The following is a 22,141-nucleotide window of genomic DNA, read 5'->3' as shown; positions in this document are numbered from 1 at the left end:
GCTAAAATTGCTCTGGTGACAAACGCATCCTCAGCTGGGATCATGAACCCAGGATAGGTGGGCAACTACCCTCTACTGCTTCCAGCAGGAAGATACGACTATATTACGCCTAACATTACCGGATGCAGTTTGCACTAGCTCTTTCCAAAAATGGCCATCACTTCTGGGCTTGACCTCCACATGATACCTGAAACCGCTGTCGTGGCCTCCATGACTGTGGCAACCACGACCCCTGTCACTAAAGCCTCTGCCCTCTTGAGGAAGAAGGCACCGAACTCACTTCCGTCCTGAACCACAGTATGCTCTACCCTGGATTTCAGATTGTTTATTTCCGGATGGAGCGGAGCAACTTCATTATCGCGGCTTTCCATTCGGCGTCTCCTAATTACTGGTCTCTCCTTTCCCCTCAGATTCTGAACCAGTGCTCTCAGTTTTTTCACCATCGTCGCCATCCACACCCTCATCAACTTCATCCTTGCTGCCTTCACTGAGGGGGTTCTCCTCTCCCCGTGGCGTCCTTATTTTTTCCTAATGGAGGTTTATGTGGAATTAGGAGGTCATCCTCTGACTCGTCAAAGTCATTTTCACCTCTTCTGATCTATTGCCAAATTGGGAGTAACCTCAGGATTTCCGGATAGTTTTGTTTACTCAAGGTTTCATTCTCGGCACTGATGCTTTTTCCGTGCGAATTTCTACAAAGAATGGAATCCCAAAAGGTCGCCAGCCCTTCCGTGCCACACACTTCTAGAGAGCCGACTGGTCAGGAACAGCAAATGACAACTCTACAACTGCAGACCTATCCAAGACACCATCATTTCTCCGGTTCAAATTGCTCTCCAAAGCCTCCGGATGAGCTTCGAGCAAGTCGGATTCCGAATCACCGAATGGTATATACCTGATCAGATAAACTTTGTCCTGGATATCAAAGGGAATACAATTTCCTGCAATCTGTCCTACTTCGGCCGTACGCAGTGTTCTTTATCAGGAAATTCGGGAAATGTCTCGCGTGTGTGCGATGGGTCTTAGTCGCCCCAGAGAAATAGAGGCCACACATTGTCATCGGTAGCATACCCCCAAAATACTGAGTAACCAAACTTGAAACAAGCGAACAGATTTGGAGGCAGTCTTCGCTTCACCAGAATTCGAGTAGGACACATTTATTGTATGGTCAGTGAATTTCATGTTTTGTGACGCAGTGAATGAGGTTGCTGGAACCGACCTTGAGTAGAATCCCAAGAACCCAGTGTTAAAGCGCCGAATATGGCGTCCTTTGTCGAAAAGTTTGTATGTTTACACTTGTGTGAAAACCAATTTGGTTTTGCTGGAGATTCACCCGGCATTCAGCCCAATCTCCCGCTGATGGTGTTTTAAACAGCGATCTTATAAGTAGTGTATTGCGTCAATAGAATTTCCATTGTTACGAGTTACAATTACAATTACAATTACAAATTATAACCAGTGCTTCGTTCGTCTCTGGAGCAAAGTGAACGATTTCACCAGGTGACTCACCCACGAATGGAAATGGATGGTTTTACCATCTATAGACAACTTTCTCAACTGATAGCAAATTCTTTGTATCATTGTTAGCAGATACCTTCATCACCATCACGTGAACGTTCAGCTGCTCCAGCTGTTCCATTGGAAAGGCACGTTCGCCCAATACCATCTTAACTTATGAAAACTTTTCAGTCGGGTTTGCAATCAACAGATTTTTGTGAGGCCGTGTATGATCAGGAGCGGTTATTTTCTCGATATCTACTCCGTGAACTCTGTACTCTTTGGAGATTGTTGGCTGGATGACCACGGATGAATATTGCTGCTTTGTTGCTTTCGGTATCTTGATATTGTGGGCTGGGGATTTATTGGGTTCAACAACTCCACCACCGCTTCCACCGGAATCAAATTTAAATACAGAATCCCCAAAACTGGGTTGCATTCTGAGGCAATTGATTGGTTCCGATTTGGGTCCTCCAACAATGACTGGAGGCCGTTAGATACGCGTAGGGATGTGTCTGAGACCCCAGATGTTGCTCGATAACCCACTGGGCAATAGAACATTGGCTATTATCAAACTCGAGACACCATTCCCGGGAATTCACGCGAGACGAACATTAGCAAGGTGAGTCCATTCCCTTAGCAGCAAATCATCCGGGATCGAAGCCTTGGTGACTATAGGTGACGCGGTTGACGTCGGAAACATACCCATCAAGCAAAGACTGTATAGCAAAACTGACAGCCATGGTACTCTTGATCGTGGACAAATTTACCGCTGGAAATTCTAAACCTGTTGCTTCACCTTCTACCCCAAGCTGCTTAGCTATGCCGGCCAGAACTGTTGTCCAATAGAGCATGAGTTAACACACTGCCCTTTTTCTCGACGAACCCAAGGTAGCTTCAGTGTCCCCCAACTACCGTTGAGTTGGGGGACGTCAGCATCTTTCTTATCCTTCGCCGTCATTCTCTGTGTGTCGTTATGCAGATGGTGTTGTCGTTGGTTACAATCAGAGACGTCGCAACGTGTATGGACGAGACATTCAAAGGCTTTATGGTTAAGTTCCAAGCAGCTAAAGCATAACTTGAAGTATTTTAGCCCCTCAAGCTGCTTAAGATAAAGAAGATAAGCCAATACTTCATGGTTTGAAAGATTATGTGTGATGTGCACAATGAGAATAAGCAGTGCGCTTCTTCATTTCCACGAAGTTGATGTGAGTTTCTGTAGTAGTTTGGCGACACAGCTTATTTTATCTAATTGGCTAGTATGTCTCTTATGATTAGCAATAACTCCGTAAGGCTCTAAGGCAGGAAAGGCACATCTTTCAAAGAATAAAACGAGGTGTTCAAATTCAGGCTCTGAACCCGGATGCAGTCCACCACTTCAACCCCCCTGCGATGAAGATGACAAAGTAAACAAAGGTTCTACTACGGCTTGAGATTCGTTGGGTCTGAGTGCACTTTCTCAATTAACCATCTTCTTGATCAGTCTTCGAAAGGTATCAACGTCTTCAGCATCCCCAACAAATAATTCATACACGAATGACTGTAATGTGGCATGTGGTCTGCCGGAGGATACCCGTGGTCTTTAATAGTCTGCCTTACCAGGAAGGAACACGTAGAGCTTTATGGCTCTTTTCTCTCCCCAGCATCAGTAATGGAGAAGGTACATCAACTTGTTAACTCCGAACAGTTGATTAGCTACACTCAGTGGAAAAACTTTCACAACTTTCCAAAATCCCATTGGGTTTCCGTCAAAATTATATATCACCATTCTCAGCCGTGGTGTAGTGCACCACGGTTCTAACCACGATAGAGCCTTCTTTCCTAGGTAGATTTTTAGAAGGCCGTAAGCACTCTGATCCTTCCCGGTTGACTTTTATACCAAAACCCTTGACATTCTGTCGTCTAGATGGGAATCAACGTTCACAGTCGCTTGCAACCGACATTTCGTCGTCATAATCTTGCCTCATAATTTTGTCTCATAATCCGACAACATCTGCTTTCAAGACGCTAGCCTCCATTTTCTTGTACCCAACTTTTTATCTCTCTCACAAATGCTTCTTCTAGCATCTCATTTTCTGACACGATCCTGACAGAATATCTACCCGTATGCCTGCCAGACCTTATAATATTAGCCACACATGACCATGGGGTAGAGTTGAGATAAAAAAGAATAATCCAGCCGACGGAAGATGCTCATATGCCCGAAAAGTCCGCCAACTTATGATCATACTACCTTTGTCTGATGAAACGGTACACCTGAGGTGCATGCTTCATGGTTGGAAAACTTGCATGAGCCGTATTAAACTTAGCTTTGGACTCAGGTGGCCTTGGAACGCCTCTCCATTCAGGACCACATGATAGCGGTTGGAAAAGTCCTTCTTAAAGCTTACGATGCACAGCCTACTAAAGAAACATCTCGACGAGAAACCTATCCTTCTTTATACAGAAAATCAAAGTAGACATATAGGCGAGTTTTGGTTTGCTTCAAAGTATTCCGCGGAAATCTTGTGTGGTCTAGAACAGTGCAAGCCTCATAAAAATAAACCATTAACAAGTCCATGATGCGGAAGTGGAAACCGAACAATGTAATGTCATATAACTCACACGCAACTGAATGAAACACTTGTCAATAGCTTTATACATTTTCTATCTGTCTCGTCCTAGAATTTTCGTCATTACTAGCAGACTTCAGATTCAAGTGCCGCCAAATTTACTCAGCACTGCAGTTTGTCACAGAGACATTTGGTTGTAATTTTATTTGATACACTCGGCAACTATGTCACTTTTTATTCCAAATAAAGTAGTAAATATATTTCCAGAGTTCTTATCAGTTACTACTTACCTCATTTGTACAAAAACCTCAACAAAATTACGATTTATTGCTTGTGCCTACCCCTTCGAGATGAGTACATAGTTGGTCATTCCAGAGGGGAGATCACACACGTGGAGATCGATGTGTTTTGAATATTTATATTTTTTTTCCTACACGTCAGACAAACATTATATGACGTTCCAGAATTGCTGACCTCTGATGTGCTGGGAGCTCGCGGGCTCCTGCCTCTGGCCATATAAGAATACAACAATCATTGTAAGCACTTAAGATATTTCAAATTGTGGCACCATTAAGACTTCCGACATCAGGTAGCCAAGAAGCCTCTTTTGTTTATGTCAGATGAAGGATAAAAAACCACCTAAAACACATTAAAACTGCCGAATTTAGCGAGTAACACCGAACAGTACAGAGTCGATAGTTGCATAAAATTCAAACTACAAAACTGAAGAATACTGAACAGCTGACACCTTGGTTGATTTTGTTGAATGGAACACCTAAAAATATCAGCTTGTATTCATGTTATCAAGCTGCTTTTTGGAACTGAACTGTAGGCCTAATGTTACCTACCGATAAAGGTTTTCTTTCTGAAATCACATGCAAAATTTCGGTTCTCTCTACGGCACCTTTTCTACGAATCACCTAAAACAGTCAATAATCTAGACGTGACTATTCACTTGGCTAGAGAAAAATCTGGAAGAAATATGAGAGTTCCATATTCATTGATGATTCAGTGCACGGCAATGTCTGGTATGTCCGATTCATTGATGGATTCGGCCTACAACCTACAACATCTGCAGAAGATTATATATCAACTGAAATTCATCTCACCAACTCAATAACCGTAGAAGATAGGGAAAAATGGTGCTGTAGGGGGACGTCTACTACAAGACTGCAAATTCAGGTGCGGTACATTTTGAAACTAATTCATGTCTTATGGCTTGAACACAAGCGACCCCAGCTTAAGGGACTTTCGATGAACGTACCAACACAGGTAAACTTATGTTGTAGAAGTACCCCCGGGATGCTCTTTATGCCTGCGATCTAATGTGGATTCATTCTAAATCACAGACCTCCTAGTAGGTTCTGTATCATTAATCTAGCTAAACGCCCGACGCGGAAAGACGTCCATTGATGTGGCTTGCATTTGTTTTGAAACCCGATGGAGCAGAACTTGCTAGTCAGGTGCAAACTGGTCTGTGGATAGCAGGATGAAAAACGAGCTCGGAAAATTTGTCAAACCTTCAAACCGTCCCGTCTAAACAAATTTGAAAAGTTAGCGTTCCTGAATAACCTTACAATTCATATTTCTATGTCTTTCACTGTTGGACAATTTTTCTTACCATCTCTTTGAAATTCGTATGCGCTTCCTGGAGGACAGCTTAGAAATTCTCTCTATGGAAATTGGTATGATGCGCTGTCCGTAACTCCAGTGGATCGACAGTTCGCTACACGTCCCCGACCGCACGTCCGTAACTGCCTTCACCCATTCAGCAATCGTACTGAATCAAAGCGCAAACCTACCGCCTGTGGAACACCCCTGTCCGTACTTGGTTGCCCTGTGCCACCCGAATACGACCTCTCTTTGACGGCTGACGTTATCGAACTATACTGTGCCGTCTTTGTTGTTAATGGGTTCTAACTGTGGTTATGGCAGCGACACCCACATGCGTAGCGATGGTATTTCTTAAATTATCAGCTATCTAATCAATTAATGTGGGGTGATTTCTAGGCTTCTCACAGGTGTGTTATGCCCTCACATAACCATCCCGTCAACCTTCCTTATTGAAATGTGAAGTCACTCCAGCTTTGAAACGTCAGACTTGTTGTAGTTAGCCAGCCTGTTTTATAGATTCGTGTGAGTATGTGCGAAGCACGTTTTAGCCTGCGTGCTTAACATGTTTTCCGCATGGCTATCTGCTGGTGTTCAAGTCTTCCAATGAGATGCACATAACAGAATATGGTTTCTAGGCTCCCTCTGTACACTCGTTACCAATCGAATTTCGGAAAATTTGTAGGCGTATACATTCAAGACTGGGAACTTCCGCGGTTAACTTCATACGCATTTTTATCGAACAGTTACTGGCAAAATACCATGATTTGGAGTTAAAAGAGGTTTCATGTCGATGAAGCTTACAAGACATACATACACAAAGGACAGGGCCAACTTACAACTACTCACATCACAAGAGAGATTCTTATTTGGTGGAGGTGTGGCCTATCACAACCTTCCAAGGATCAAATGCATTCATCTGGAGTTGAGACACGTGAATACTAATAAGCGAGCCGTTGGGTGTGGTCAGAAGCTATAGTGTTGACCGGATGTGTTGTTAGGCAAACTGACTTTCCACGATCCAGCAGATGACTTGAACAACCGGATGTTGATAAGCTGGAACAAGCATCAGGCCACTAACTTCCAAACAACATTCTTCGACACGATAGTGTCCGTCAATTTACTGGTATGCACACTCACGGTCGAACAGGAGTTTCAAACCGAGCGACATAAACGAAACTTGTGCAGGCAGCGTTTGACCAGATGAAGACCACTTGTCAACCTGAGAAATAGTGATAAGTTTGACCGGGTCATTCTGAGAGGAGTGGCGGTGGTAAACATAGATGAATGTCTTGGCAAGGGCTCCCGTATGCACAATACTTAACTCACCTGAGCTGGTGGTCTGCCGTCCAAGCGGATAATAAACGAAACCAGCAAACCCGACGAGGCCTTCGATGCAGAAGACAAATAAGGTGAGTAAAAGTCGCCTGATGGGCCGATAATGTCACTGAAAGTAAATAAGCCTCCGGCAAACACGAACGGAGCGGTATAAGACAATCGGACACGAATACAAGAATCTCATTTGCCCAGGGTCAGAAAACCTAATGTTCTAAAGCGTTCCACTAAATTGTCCCGGATGTCCTTCGCTTATTTGCTACAATTGAACAGCTGAATAATCTCCAATCCAGTCGATGAATGGATATGGGGATAATGTAAACTCCTTTGAACACCACTTAAACTTCCCATAAGTGCCACATGCCGTTACACCAAGTTTGAACACACCCACATCATACAGAATGCGTTCGCATTGGTATTAAGGGCGTCTATCCTGAAAATTGAACTCTCGAGCATCCTCTTCCATATGTGACGGTGTCCTCCTGGGGGGTTATAAACTATCATTTGGCTGATGAATTAAAAAACTAGGCAGCCAGAAGGTCAGAATTGAAGCACTTAGTTACCTCAAACCGGACTGGCAAGTTAGTAAAGTTCTTAAATCATTTGCTCACTACCACTTTGCCAGCATGGCTTTTAAGTTTGACAAATACAATGCATCCTTAGAATTCCTGTTGACGCTTCAGGTAACGGCCTATTGTTACCTCGACTCGGAAGACACTTTATCGTAGCACACAGCAGACTGTGCGGCCAATCGGAAATTTATCGTTTAGTTCCTTTCGGGTTCGCTACATTTCAGGTGTCCTTGTTTTTGAAAAAAATATACACTGTTCATTGGAAACAGGCCGGGAAATGAGTAGGAGACCCTCATTGGGTTCATCAGAATAACAATTAGCAATATTACCCACCCTCAATATTGCCTACACAGTGCCCCACTGCAAGGTAGAAAGTGGTTTATATGAAAACAGCGTCAAAGGTGCATGTTTTAAGAAAATTTATCAGTAGTTTATCAAGAACTAGTGCTCTGGCAGCTTGTCCTAAGTTGGCTCTAAATAAACCCAAAAGCCGAAGGGTTTAACACCAAACGGCATCCTACTCTTCGTAATACTCTTCGTAATATAGTATGAAACACATGGCCATATGGAGGGAAGATCTTCAAACCAGCCTTGATCAATCTTTTGATACGAGGCTTTCATTGAGTCTCATGTCAGAGGTAAATCAACCTGTACTGAATGCATTTCCAAACTGCCTACAATATGAGTTCAGGTAGAGCATTAGGTTGGTGAAAGCTCGGAGGCCGCGCCTACCGGATGAGCCCGAGCAAAGGCAACGCTGGTCGTAGGCTGCTGAAAATGTTCCAGCTAACAATATCAAATGTCCAAGGTCAAATTTAACTTACCATACACAACGAGTCTACATTTCCTGCTCAGTGATATCCTATATCCCAAACGAGACGGCTTTGCTAGGCGACCATCTGTTAACTCGGTTCTTGTTGATATAACTATGGCAAAGATAGAGAACGAGGACCTCCGATAAATGGGACCTTTGAATCTTCGCCCTAGGAATGTTGTTGACTAGCAACTAGGCAAAGTTAACTGAGCATTCTGCAGATATTAACTCTGCTATAAGATTCATGTGCGAAACAGAACATAAGAGAAGGTTACCGACCTTGGGTATTCTCTTTATGTGGTGCTGAGAGAGTAGAGACGTGTTTATGGAGCACCAGCTTGGATTGGTTAGCACACTCATTTCACATTTTTCTTATTTTGACGGTGAAAACAAACTTAGTACATTGTCCCTATGCCAGAGCAAGAAAGCTTTGTGTATCACCTTCTCCGATGAATTTGATTTCATCCTTAACAATTTAAGACAATGACTTTCTAGATAGGTTTTTCAAAGAAACATGGAGAGCTGAAAGCTTAATTACGACGGAAAGCACTTCATCGCCACCTGTTATTCAAGGCGAGGTGTTAAGACATAAACTCACCATAATGTTAAGATGCATACTTCTTATAGATATCCCCTTTTAAGATGATTCCATAAAGACCAGCTACAAAGTCCAGGCAACTCGGCGATTAGTTTACTAGCTCCTGTACATCGGGTGGAGAATTAGAACATTATCAAAGCGGACGTGTGAAGACATCAGTTCTTGACCGGCAGAAGGAACGACAGGGATATGCGACACTTCAGTTTTTAGCGCACCTGCTAAAATCAAAATGCTGAGTAGATTGTGGGGCGGAGCTTATCGTCATATACCAGGTTGGCTAAAGAACGCCACAAAGAACGAGAGTCGGTTAATCGTTTGCATTCAAAGCAACAAAAATGAATTACCGACCACTGTTCCCTCAAAAGAATAACACGTCGATTTATCGTCACGCAACTACGTATCCTGTAACCCCCTTCCACATGTTTGTAACACACGATTTCAAGATGAGAGCTTGAGAACCTGGGCGTAGTTCTTCGACTGGGATATTACTGTTTTCCATTTCATCTAGACTGGATCACTGCTTAGTTTATATAAGAGCCGGTTGAAGATGTATTGAGAAGAACTCTTGTCTCTGTTGTCACAATATTTCATACCTTAGCTTGCGCACCACTTAGTTTAGTCCATTTTGTGCTTCCGTGATTTTCCCAAAAGATCGAAAATACGACTACCAGACGAGAGAACAAACCAGTACCAAACGGTCCGTTCGAGACAGCGAAGCTGGGAGTACCACATTAGTCTTCAACTGTTTGAAATCAACGGGTTAATGGCCGTTTCCAAACAAATCCTGCTAATGCCGAGTAAATGGATGCAGGTCTACCATGACACGCCTTGAAAGCGACATTAGCTACTGAAGCAGCATACAATCAGGAGATTAACTAGAAAGCGTGTCTGAACTAAAGTGGTTTGTGAACTTCACAATACACCGCTTTTCATGTCCAGCTATCCTACTCACTCATATTATCTCACTAGTGCTGCAGTGCAAATAAACGGAAGAAAGGCTTGCTCGGCAGCGTCCCGCTTTTGACATAAAACGTAGTCAGGCCTAATGACTAGGTTACGTGTGTGGTAGAGTTTTTCCTGCAGAACAACCACTTATCAAGATAGCTTCCTACTTACAGTCACTTATTTTATTTATTAGTCTGGGTTAGCAAGTTCTAAGGCCAACTTTCTAGGTGGTGACTTACATGAACTTGGACCGGGTCTACGGTCTAGTTCTTCCGATTCATGTAGAGATCCCCCTTGAGCGTCCTTTATGGTGATTATTGCGCTGTGTGGATGGGCTAGTGCTAAAGTGGTTTGGTTCGTTGGAAGGATAACGTGAAGTACGGTTAGTTTGGATTATTTGCCACTTGCCACTTCGTATGATTCCGCACACCTTCACGTTATACTTTGGTTTAACGAAAGACGCCCCTGTATACTCGTCACCTCTACACCCTCTATTCTATTCATGCTGGGATGGTAAGTGACTTCCATCACCGCGGCCTGTGATGTAAACGTATCCCCGTCTTAAAACTTCCACATTTCACAACCCTGTTTCCAGAATGAGTTAGCCTCTGTAATTACAGAGTGCCTAAGGGGTGAAATTTGATGAAGTATTTTCCGACATACCATTATAGCCAACGCAGCCTCAAACAAGTCCCTATGTCCAGTACGTCAATGCATATATGTACAGCATTTCTCAGTAACATTGACATGAGTTCTGGATATACCATGCCTCTAGATGCTTTGTCACGTACAAGGGGAAACGAGTGATAAAATTCTCATATCACAGCCTAAACATGCTGTCTTTTGTCATTCAGTAATCTGAACTAGAGCACTTATATCGTGTGGATGTAACGTTTGTTTTCTGTCTAGAGAGGTGGAAGAATCCTCCATTTATATATGCTGCAGAGGACTAAATTTGAATAACCTTTTCTGGTAAAAATAACAGAGATTGTAAGTTTTGCCACGGTCATCTCCACATACTCTCTGAATTTTGGTCAATCCCAGTCCTCATTCAGTGACAAGGCACTCATCGGCGAATCAAATCTATGATGGACTGAAGTTGGTCCTAAAATCACCGGTATGAAATATTAGTGACAATTCATACCACAATCAAACTAAAGCAAAATATACCGCAAGAGAACCGATAGAACATCACACAGATGCAATCAGAAGCTTTTAGCTTCCTGAATGACCGTCTGCAGTGAAAACACATTTCTGTTGATACTGATTTCAGCACCACTTATAGCATTTAAGATATCAAATTTCGAATGTCATCGGTACTGGACCAGCCGTAGAATCAATGTTTTGGAGGGCGCCCTGATCCATAGGAGATACCCAGCTATCTACTACCTACAATATGATTCGTCTGCATATCATAGGACGACAAACAACGCTGTCTGGTAGGAAGGACCGTAATTAAAATTGAACTGGCTTGGCAGAAACCATGGAGAACGTTAATAATGATAAGCGATCTATCAGGCTCTTTAACGTCATTTAATTACAAGCCAGTTCTACCCACTGAAGCGTCTGCAGTTCGAACCAGAACAAGAGATGTAGGAGGTCCCAGCTAGACCTAACAGTTGACTCACACGTGTAGAATCCTCCAATATCAACACCAGTACTAGCAACACGCTTCCGTGTGGCTATTACCTTGAACGACAGAGAGCCGAACAGCAAAATAATGCAAGATGATGTCATTCTTTGGGAAACAGAATAGCACTGCTCATTTCGGAGGCCGTGAAGAAAAAGGAAAAATGAGTAACGCGGTTGCTTGACATCATCTACCCTGTAGAGATTTCGTCCCGTAAGTGAAGCCAATCTATACTGAACACTTAACCGTTCGGCCACGAGTGCCTGATCAACTGTGTGATTAACTCGCACTTAGGATATAGCGCATGTTGACTGTTTAAGTGCGACTTAATCACACTGCTGATCAGCCACTCGCGGCCGAACGGTTAAGTGTTCAAACTACTAGCCGGGAGGTCGCGGGTTCGAGACTCTTCGGAGTTTCGTGAGATGCGCACTGCTGATGATTCCCAATAAGGATGAAACATTTGTACAGTGCTTATCGGCTTTTCAGCATAGATTGGCTTCACTTGCAGGACGAAATCTCCACAAAAATCCCAAATCTCCTCACACTCCCGACATCATCTACCCTATTAAGCAGTTTGGACGATATAGCAGGCATCCCGCCTCATTCACCCTTGGGTTACGAATATTCAAGATGCGACGACACCGCTACGGTAGAGGAAGACCCTATCGATCGAAGTATTTTCATGTGGATTCGGAATGAAAAAATGGTGCAATGCTTTTGAAGTTCTCAGGCAACTGAATGTGCTGCACCAGGCCGCCTCATGTTTCAAGTAGAACATAAGGTTGACGGAAACCCGGGGACTGCGCCTACCTGATGAGCCCCAAGAAGGGCGAAACCGGTCGTGAGCTGTCGATGGATTTTCAGCAACCTTATGCGTAGTACATTACAAATATACGTGTTTGTTTACTTTTACAGCCATGAGAATCGCTGATCACTTAAATCAGACACAACGAGTAATGAGAATGCGGCTATGGGAAGCCATTAAGCTTGGATAGTGTTTCTGCGGGCCTTAAAATCATACCAGCAGAAACTCAGAAATCTCCCGAATAAATTGATATAGACATCTGCTAGTAAACGACAGGAATATGAGCGCCTCATTTGTCCATATGCCTACACTCGAAATCAGGGCAATGGCTTTCTAGTTCACTCTACAGTAGAGGATAAATAGTCTGTTTCACGGTTTCTGATGTTTCAGAGTAGCATTTAATCCCTTATGATAAGAAGAACGTAGAACCTGAGGATTTAATTACCAGTGTGCAAGGGTTGATAGGCCTGCGATGAATGTGATAGTCTCATTCAGAAAGTATTCCCTTCCCACATTCGCACTGAATAACCTGCCCCCAAGACCAGACCAAAGCATCCAGGGCGTTGTTGGGGTCAAGAATATCAGCAAAAGCGGCTAAAGCAATCATCCAACGAGGCATGATGGGGGATGAAATGCATTTCACCTCGAATCAAAACGGTCCTTAGACGAGATGAGTAGCCAAAGAGAGACTATACAACAAGTGTGAACTTATGGTTAGGTATGCCTATTTTTTTACGGAAGCTGGTGTTAGATAACAATGGAATCCGCCACTGAGAGTCTCATTAGCAGTCGTCAATATATCAGGTAACCGTTATTAGAAAGTTGTGCTCGTTTGTTCGACCAATAGAACATGTTATACACCCTTAAGTGAGTTTATACATTAAAATCACGAATTAGCGAATGGGGCCATAGGTCATCACCAAGGCCATGGTCTAGGATAGCTTTAAGCGCTGTTGAAACTGTTGATCTCAGAAGGCACATATGCGGTTGACCAGTAAACAAAAGGTATTTGAACGACCATGCACTGTTAGTTATGTACATACTAGATGAGCATATAAGTGCTTATTACTTACCAGCTTAGCTCTTGACGCCATTCTGATAAGCAGATCGAATATAAAGGACAGACGCGTCCGCGGGCTTCAGTGACAAGTACAAATGTTCAGATGTTCGTTAGAAAGTTTCACAGTACTCACTGCTGTTAATAAAGATATCGTGAAATTTTCTTTGAGTCTTAGGAGACCGGCCACCCCAATATTCAATATTTCACGGATAAATGCGGTATTTTACACCTAGCCAGGACTATACTGAGAATGTGTTTGTAATCAGTTAAAAAATAAAAGACAACACTATCGTGGGTCGTGTCATTCATGAGCCATCGACGATGAGAATGTTATGGACATCTTTCCTTATTAAGCTGACGTTTTATTGTTATGTCTGCCGATTCGTCAATCTGTGGTATCTGCTGCTGACCCGCTCCAGTGCCTAATGCCTGAGAAAAAAACTCACAGAAGGGGACACAATAGCTATATTTCAACAAAGCGGGTGCGAGAGCAAAAATTAAAACGGCCCCACGCTATTTAAAGAGGACTTTCTGACATTGATGCAGGCTGTCTGATAGGCGTTAGTGAACACCCATCAACATCGATCGTGTCTCTGTGAAAAGCCTGAACGCTGATCACATTCGGCCGTGCTTCTGTGGCGCGCAAGAACACTCATCAGGTTTTGCTGAATTGATTGATTGATTGATTGATTGGCCTGGATGCTTGCCGGCTTTCCTGTTGAGTTTTTGGTGGAGCAGTAGGTTCCGGGCCTTCTAAAGTTGCTTCAGGAATCTGGCCTTCCTGATATTTATCGAAATGGAAAAACATTGCAACTGCGCCTACCTGATGAGCCCCAAGAAGGGAGAATCCGGTCGTGGGCTGTCCACGAATTTTCAGCAACCTTATGAGTAGTGCATTACAAACACTACAACTGTTTTTACATGGGCACAGGTGAATTCGGAAGCGGTTAAGCGTAGAATACTTCTCCGCCTTGTGTTATTAATTTGTGCCGGAATACTGAACACACGTCCAAGTGACCCATATCTTGGGGCACAGATGACTAGATGCTAACCGTAGATCTTTGCGTGTACACCCCATACGCAATTATCACGGAGTTACTTAATGTCCCCGATAAAGAATAATGCCAACAATATGTCAAAAGTTTGGTTTACTGATTTGCGATTGGGTTGCTGTTGACCTGCTCATCAAGGTTGGCAAACTGCTCGCAAACAATTCATCACCTGTCACGAATCATCATCCATGCGCCCATAAAGTGTAGGAGGCAGCAAACCCGAAGTTAATTTGACGGAATCTACTGACCAAGCCAAAGCCAAAACTGTGAAACAGGACTTATTATAAGAGTTTTACTATATAAGGAGAGTTTGGAAAATTCTGGACGTAAACATATCTTCAGACACCCCCGACACCGTGTAAAACATTTCTACGACCTGGTACTCTGGTACTAGATCCTAAACATCACACTGGCTAGACGATCCACTCCTCAGGAGAAGCAAAGATCTTTTACCCACGTGGATCATTTTGCGGGAGTGCTAAGCTATACTGCGGTTAGATCTTATGCATTCAGTATAATTCAATGTTGGCATAGTTTAAGTAACACGACAGCATGTTGCTGAAAGCATCTGGTAGTTTATATTCTAGCCGAAATGTTCCTATCCCCCAGGTCTTCTCTTTAATGTAACCCAGCCAAAGAAGGTGCTCCCAAGTTTATTCGTGGCAGTAATACCAGTGAATGAGTAACTTCATATTTTTTGACGCAGGTAAGCGAACCGCGTGAACGCCAGAATCGCTGTAGCCTTTTTGTCTTCCTCTAGGATACGTACCTCAGTTAACCAAATAAAGTTAATCTATGGTCACAGGGAAGACTCTGAACAGTCGTAGTGTATCAGTTGCTGGTTTACAGCCGTCACCTCCCCATTGTGCGAAGAAAAATCGCGGCAAACTGGCACGCATAGCTTAGTGTCACACAGCACAAGGTCTTATCAATTGCAGCTACGCTAACAGAAATGTTAAAAAGGCGTCGAATTCCTCCGATCAGGTGGATGTGCTTCCAAAGGTGACCAATAAGTTTTAGGAATACGACGATTGAGTTATGTGGTGTTACGGCTAACATTAACACTGTGATGAAGAATCAAATCAACGTCACAAGGCGAGAAGTGTCAATTTAGGTAACGTATCAATGGTCCGAATTTGGCAGGGAATTTCAAATGACAGAGCACTTACGTCAACAGTGTTCGGAGTATGGAATTCAGGTAGTTTTACGGAAAATCTTGCGTCTGCCAAAATAGTATCTACACTTACAATAAGCACTTCCCAACATCGTCCATAAATTGCAAGAAACGAACATCTGCACTACGAGAAGTCTGAGTAAAATGAGGTAGCCTATTTTGCTTTATTGTAGAAAAAACGTTCATGCTTAGGCGTAATCTACATTTAATATTCTGGTTGAGTCCAGCACACATTAACGAGATTAAGGGAGAAGATAACAGAAAAACTACCATCGTAAGACACCCAGTTATCCTTGTCGCATCAAACGGATTTCCTACTACACAGAGTTACCGAGAGTGGGTTCATCCGGGGCCAGAATCCACATCACCATATATTACAAAAGGAGCGGAATCGAGACCTTTTACACTGATCTAATCTAAGATAGCTGGTACGTTCAGGGGTGTACAGCTCGCTGGCAGTGTTGTTCACAAATTCTTGTTACCGAGCTCTTCGTTGACCAATCCTCTTACGTGATAGTGTGCACTATAAACCAGCTCTTAACGTTTGACCTGGAAAAAGACTGATGGTTTCGCACTCTTATCAATCTCATCTGGGGGTTATGCTGCCAAGCTGACTTTACAGACTCGCTGGTTGTGCTGGTGTCCATCGTGTTACCATGCTTCCTCACTGTTGGGAAAATTCGTTTTACCGGCAGATACGTTTATTTTCTGTTGGAGTTTAGGGGATCTCAAATTACGGTGGTTAAACCCGCTAATAAGTATGAGTGAACCTTTCAAAAATAAAGTCCTTTTTCTGGCGAGAAATGCATTTGATGCACTCAGCCAACCCCAGTTCAATATCCAGTGGTTCGTATAGTATGCGACAATTCAGCAATATATCACAGTTAGTGTGCACACCCAGTCCTTTTCTGTATGAAAGTATTGGTATTTTCACGCCAAAAGAACAGGCAAGACCTCCGGCAGACATGCGTAAGCAGTCAGAGTCCGACTTGAAAAACGCGCAGAGCGATCCCCCATAATGTGCGACTAAGACACCGAATCCCCTAAAACAGATCCATTTCAGATATTTGACTGTGAATGAACTTTCGCGCATCCCTATGGTCACGTAACAAGCTCAGAAGCCCACAATGAAGTCAACCTGTCAATTTGGTATTCCATTCCATCTGTGTTTGCCACATAGCCTCCACAAACCAAATTTTGCTGAGATGACACTCAGTAGGCATTCACACATTGCATGTATTCTATTACAAACTACGACCACTGACCAGCACACCAGCTGGTCTTCACAAACATTCCAACACTAACAACGTCCCAACATACCACTTGCCGTTGTGAGGTCCAACGACCTTTAGTCTCTCTCTCTCTTCAAAATGAAAAGCAAGGCAAACAAATTGTCAGCAAGAACCCAAAATGCGGTGAAGTTATTTGTTTCTAAGTGAGGAAGGTCCTAATAAGGACCACCGACATTCTGATTTAGAACAGATCAAATTGAAAAAAATGTCCACAATTTCATTCCTCTTCAACAATGCTATCGAAACATACATTGATGAAGATCTCCTACCTATGATGTAGTGCTGATCATATTGACTGTGGGTCAATACCTCGACAGTCAATACAGGCAGAACGAACACCATTACGATAACCCGGGTCCTAAGAGAAAAAATTAGGTCTTGAGAGAAAAGAACCAAAGTTCCATCACCACATGGAGGTTATTCACAAGTACTTTTGTATCAAGCAAGTTATCCAAAGACAATATGTTTGAGTGATATTTTAATTTAACGAGCCACTAGTTACAAGGAACTGATCACTTACCCCCACGGAACGACATCAACTCCGGAAATCTTCGCGACAACAAGTAACTATCACTTTATTATTACGAACTGATGATGACTGCAATGGAAAACGTGGGTTGATTTGAGCAAAACGTGTTATTCAAGTGGTTTTACGAATTACATATTCGTGTTACATTTCACATTACGTACGAAAGTGTATCAGCAATAGAAAACTTGTTAATTTTGTGGTCTCCAGGGGAAAAAAATCAAGTCGAGCATCCGAAGATCTGTTTGGCTCCAATGCCGTAGAGAAAAATGCAACACAACTCTTTCAGAGGTTACACTGGCCTTTGTAGGATAATTGGCTGGTGCTTTCTCAAAACAGTACATTTGTCAGATGCCAGAGTGCCGGTACAATGTTTCCTTCATTACCCATTGAATTTTCTGAGACCCACAATATTCTTCAGACACTGATCGCGAAGAAGACGATCCGAGTACGTGAAAGCTACAGGCAAATTCCTATCACCATAATTTCCGAATGACTCAGGGTTAGACGCATGATGGAGTTAGTAGTAACCACGTAAAATCTGATAAACCTGAAGTTAGGTTCATCAGGCTGATTTCAAGTATCAGAGATCGCTACGCACAAGGCCCACTAGAATGGCATGTGAGAACTACGATTATCGTCCGCTGACCAGCAAAATGCAAGGCACTCAACCAAACAAACAGTCCAGAACGGCCAGCCAATACGATCAAACATGACAATAACAACATTCGTCTATCTGGTACGGACAACCATAATAATAACAAAAACATCCTACATGGGTGGAACTATGAACAACAATTTCAGACACACCCTACGCTTTGAAAAGAAAGCAAAGAATCATGAAAATACGGTATCTAAAATAATTCATACCTACCCCTCAATGGTTATCTAATCACGATACCGCATCAGCCAATCTGTGCACATATTTGCTGACCCGATGAATATGTGCCAGAGTGGCCCACTTGTGGCTCTCGGTAGATAATCCTACTGACGCAATATTCAACTACAAAGACTGTGGTGGTGGAGTCCCATGTGCACACCGCGGAGGAAACAATCCGGCAAACGATGTGGATAAGCAAAACTAACGCACAAGGTAAAATCCATTCTGCCTTCATCTGTACACCACAACAGAGACCTTGTTGATTATTACTGACTGTCAACAGGGTGTGGAAAGGTTCTAGTTTTGTCCAGTGCGGTTTCTACGGCTGCAGGTAACTGCAGGTCAAATTATTGAGCAAATGAATTGTGGATAAAGGTCCATGAGCCTGCTTGTCTTAGCAGCAGTACAGCCACTCAAGGTACATTTGTAGCACTGTAACAGATCACGCGACCTCAGTTGCGTGAATGATAGATGACGTTCTGTCAAATCCACTCTTCCACCACGTGCCAACTGAGCTCAAGACACTCGTCATTGGGGCGCATCGAATCAAGCTTTCCGTGAGTGCATGCACATGTGGTTGCGTCGAGCGATCCTCGTTCGGAAACATCGTTACCATATGCATATCTAATGTTACGCCTTTCATTATACCCAACGATGAGAAATGAGTACGTTAAAAGGTCACTTCGCCTTATCGTGTAACCAATCATTTGATCGGAATGGTTTACTCCACGTAATCCAGCATACACCCAGAAACAAATGAGTGCGCACTGATCGGTTCAGTCTTTCCTAACAAGCTGGTCAACAGAAACAACCTTAGTTTATCAGCACTCAACTACGGATTTTGGCACGACGGGTGTGTCCTGTAACCCAGAGGGATATAGAACCATTGAGTGCGACTTCTCATTACTTCTTCTTTGACGTGAACCTTGTTAGTGCCGCCTGACATATCGACGAGTTGGGTGACGAGTGGAAAAAAAACAAGAAATGGAAACGAACAAATTTACATAGTCTGCCTACTAGATACAAAGATGGCGCAGATGAGTGCTACGGCCAAGGTCTGGACTGCTTGAAGCAGAGAAACTACAGCGACTGACCGTGATGTTTGTGTAGTTCCGCACAGTGCTTCAGATGTATGGGGAAAACGAAAAAGAAAGCCATTATTGGGAGCATTAGAATTGCCTTTTGAAGATAATACCCGAGTCACTCCATCTTTCCTAACAACTTTAACGTCATACGTTGGCCGAATCCGCTAGTTCAGTGTGCAGTTCAAGAATGAAACGGGTGATGGTGTTTTCGAAATATAGTCACCAATGGAGCCACTCAGACGAATTTCAGCAGAACCACTAACCCACCGCTACGCACTACTACGCTCTCCAATAACCCACTGATGATGTTACACCTCGGTTGGTGATAAAGCGTTTGCAATCCAAATGCCCAGCTCAGCGAACAAGCCAACGACCACAAAATATCAGCCCAATTCTTAGCCACAAAACTCATATGTTACGACTGTATTGGAATTTCTTACGCGCAACACCTTGTTCATGTCCATTCATGCTTGAGTCTCAAATGACCAATAAGGACTCGATTGTCATGCTGAAACTACCTTACTTACTTGCCTCAAAAGGACTGAATGGGAGAATGCATATCGTGATGCATACCGAGCAGCTCCGAGTTGTTTCGACATTCACTTAGAAAGCACAACCTCTAAAAAATGTCCTTATTATGATTAGGCTTTAATACAACCGACGCAATTCTTCCAAAACCACTTTCGAAGCTTTGTCTGGGATGAGATCCTTCCATATTCAAAATCCTACCGCTTCCATTTTCTTCTCGCAGTAAGCGCCTTCTGTGTGGTGAAGCTTGGTCAAAGACTGCAGCCCAGTTATCGGTATGCTGACTATCAATATTTGACTCAAGGAACGTCAGAGCACAGACATACAAACAGATAAAGATCAAACTAACAATGTACATCAGCGCTGGCCAACTCTCAAGTGCGGCAGCTTCCGCTAGGTTTGTTCGAATTCACAGTAAATTGCATGTGGAATCCGAAAGTTGCGAGAGTTCTGGAAAAAGAGGAAAAAGAACTAGAAACAAAGAAGGACAGCCGTTTTCCAGTCCCAAGGTGATTCTTAACGTTGAGGGAAAGGTTACTTAAATCTCACTCAGTGCCTCATTAGGATTTACGTGAAAACGTTCACCGACAACAGCTACCTTGCTACCGGAACAATTCTGACAGAAGAGCAAAGATCGTACTATCTTTTGGCCCCAAGCACTTTTTTGAGTTCAACTCCCATTAGTGAATTTCATTTTCATTCCAACCAAAGTTTGACCCTGCCACTAGAGCGCAAACATCAACCAGATCTCCCATCAATATCTGATGTCTGTACTGTCTGTCTTGTCTTTCCATACTAATGAAGGAACAGTGGCACTCAAGTGAGACCAATCTCGCCGACGTAGAGCTGCCGATTAAATCAGTACGGAAACAAATAATCTGATAGGGCCCAAGAGCGAACATGGCACATGAGTGTCAGACAAAAGTAGAAGTTCGCGAAGTTCGCTCACATTCAGACTTATCTGTTGAGGGTAAGATTGCGACCCTGGAAGGGACAAGTCAGCACGCCAAACTAACAACCTATTGTCACCCATCATAAGGACTTAATACGTGTACATGTAAGTGATAATAATTTGTTAGAGCACATGATTAAACATTCTCCATGAGCGAATCAAAACCTTTGCTCGCACAACTTGTACTAATGAAAAACTCTAGTAGGTTTATTGCGTAGCTTAACCCGCTCTGTACACGGAGAGGGGTGTTAACATTGTGGCGCTTATCTGTCAGGCTACAGGCTAGTTCACTACAGGGTGATTTTCCGTCACTGACGTGTAAGATCGCATCGCACATCAGTTCACTAGCTTGTTGCAAACTACTGAACCACTTTCTTTTTACTTTCCACATTTTGCTAAATGGTAATTGAGACATCTAGTGCTTCAGCTTGCCTGTCTCCTCATCAAATTCTACACTTGCCTCGTTGTCAAATTAGACGAAGCCCAAATGTGGCCCGAATTTGTTGTAGCAAGCAGACTCAAATAAATATGCTGGGTCTAACTGAAGACGAGAAAATTTCTTCGTAAATATGATTATTAGGATCAACCAGATTATCTGCCTTTTCCGGCAAAAACTGGAATGAGTGTTAGACCATTGATTGTGGCCTTCAAGCTATCCTGTTCTTTTTTAACTCTGTTTGCAGATCACAGAGACCGCTGTGTATTCATTCAAAGCTGAGGGATATGCAGATGGTGATTTAGGAGTGAACAAACGTGGATAGTAAACGAAATCATCCAAGTCAAGATAGCACGGAGACAGCCACGTGAATGGTAACATGTATCACCTGTTTTCCTGCACAATGATCAACTCGAATGGACCGGGATGACGAATGCTTTGACTCAAGGTCTATTGACGTCTTCAGGACTCAAAACAATAACTGCGTGGTTACAGTTGTGCTTTTCTTCCCCACCTGAAGACCGTTGTGGGAAATATTATGTCTGCTTGCCAGGATCTTTTCATCCGAATATTGCTATCCATCCGATGTTGCTACCACGCTAAAAAGTTGTTTGGTTAGTCTTAGCAGGATATCCCTCAACAACAGTAAAGCTTGCCTGATAGAGAACGTCTATCTCGGGTCTTTAGGAGAGTTGCATCGCTCCAAAAATATCTCATCGCCTGGGCACATGACAAGCGCGCAGTCAGAGCCACTAAAAATAACTTCCGGACCCTCCTTGTCTATTATGTTAGGC

General features: G+C 43.2%; 2 protein-coding genes across 2 annotated transcripts in view; one reads left to right on the top strand and one right to left on the bottom strand.

Annotated features, from left to right (window-relative positions):
• Positions 1 to 21,672, top strand: part of T265_01268 (hypothetical protein) — a gene marked incomplete at both ends in the record, with an annotated part of 31,818 nt that extends 10,146 nt beyond the window's left edge. The window contains 2 exons of the mRNA XM_009165253.1: positions 654 to 887; positions 21,595 to 21,672. Coding sequence (XP_009163517.1) covers positions 654 to 887; positions 21,595 to 21,672 — 312 coding nt within the window. The remainder of the gene's footprint in view (positions 1 to 653; positions 888 to 21,594) is intronic.
• T265_01267 (hypothetical protein) lies at positions 745 to 20,030 on the bottom strand (the record flags this gene model as incomplete). The annotated part of the gene is made up of 3 exons (XM_009165252.1): positions 745 to 915; positions 6,990 to 7,049; positions 19,959 to 20,030. 3 exons carry the CDS (start codon positions 20,028 to 20,030, stop codon positions 745 to 747), a joined length of 303 nt encoding a protein of 100 aa, XP_009163516.1.
• Positions 21,673 to 22,141: the final 469 nt, after the last annotated feature.

This window comes from Opisthorchis viverrini (assembly GCF_000715545.1).
Source record: "Opisthorchis viverrini unplaced genomic scaffold opera_v5_13, whole genome shotgun sequence".
Lineage (NCBI taxonomy): Eukaryota > Metazoa > Platyhelminthes > Trematoda > Opisthorchiida > Opisthorchiidae > Opisthorchis > Opisthorchis viverrini.
The sequence above is the reverse complement of the archived record's forward strand: the minus strand, read 5'-3'. Positions and strand labels throughout refer to the sequence as shown.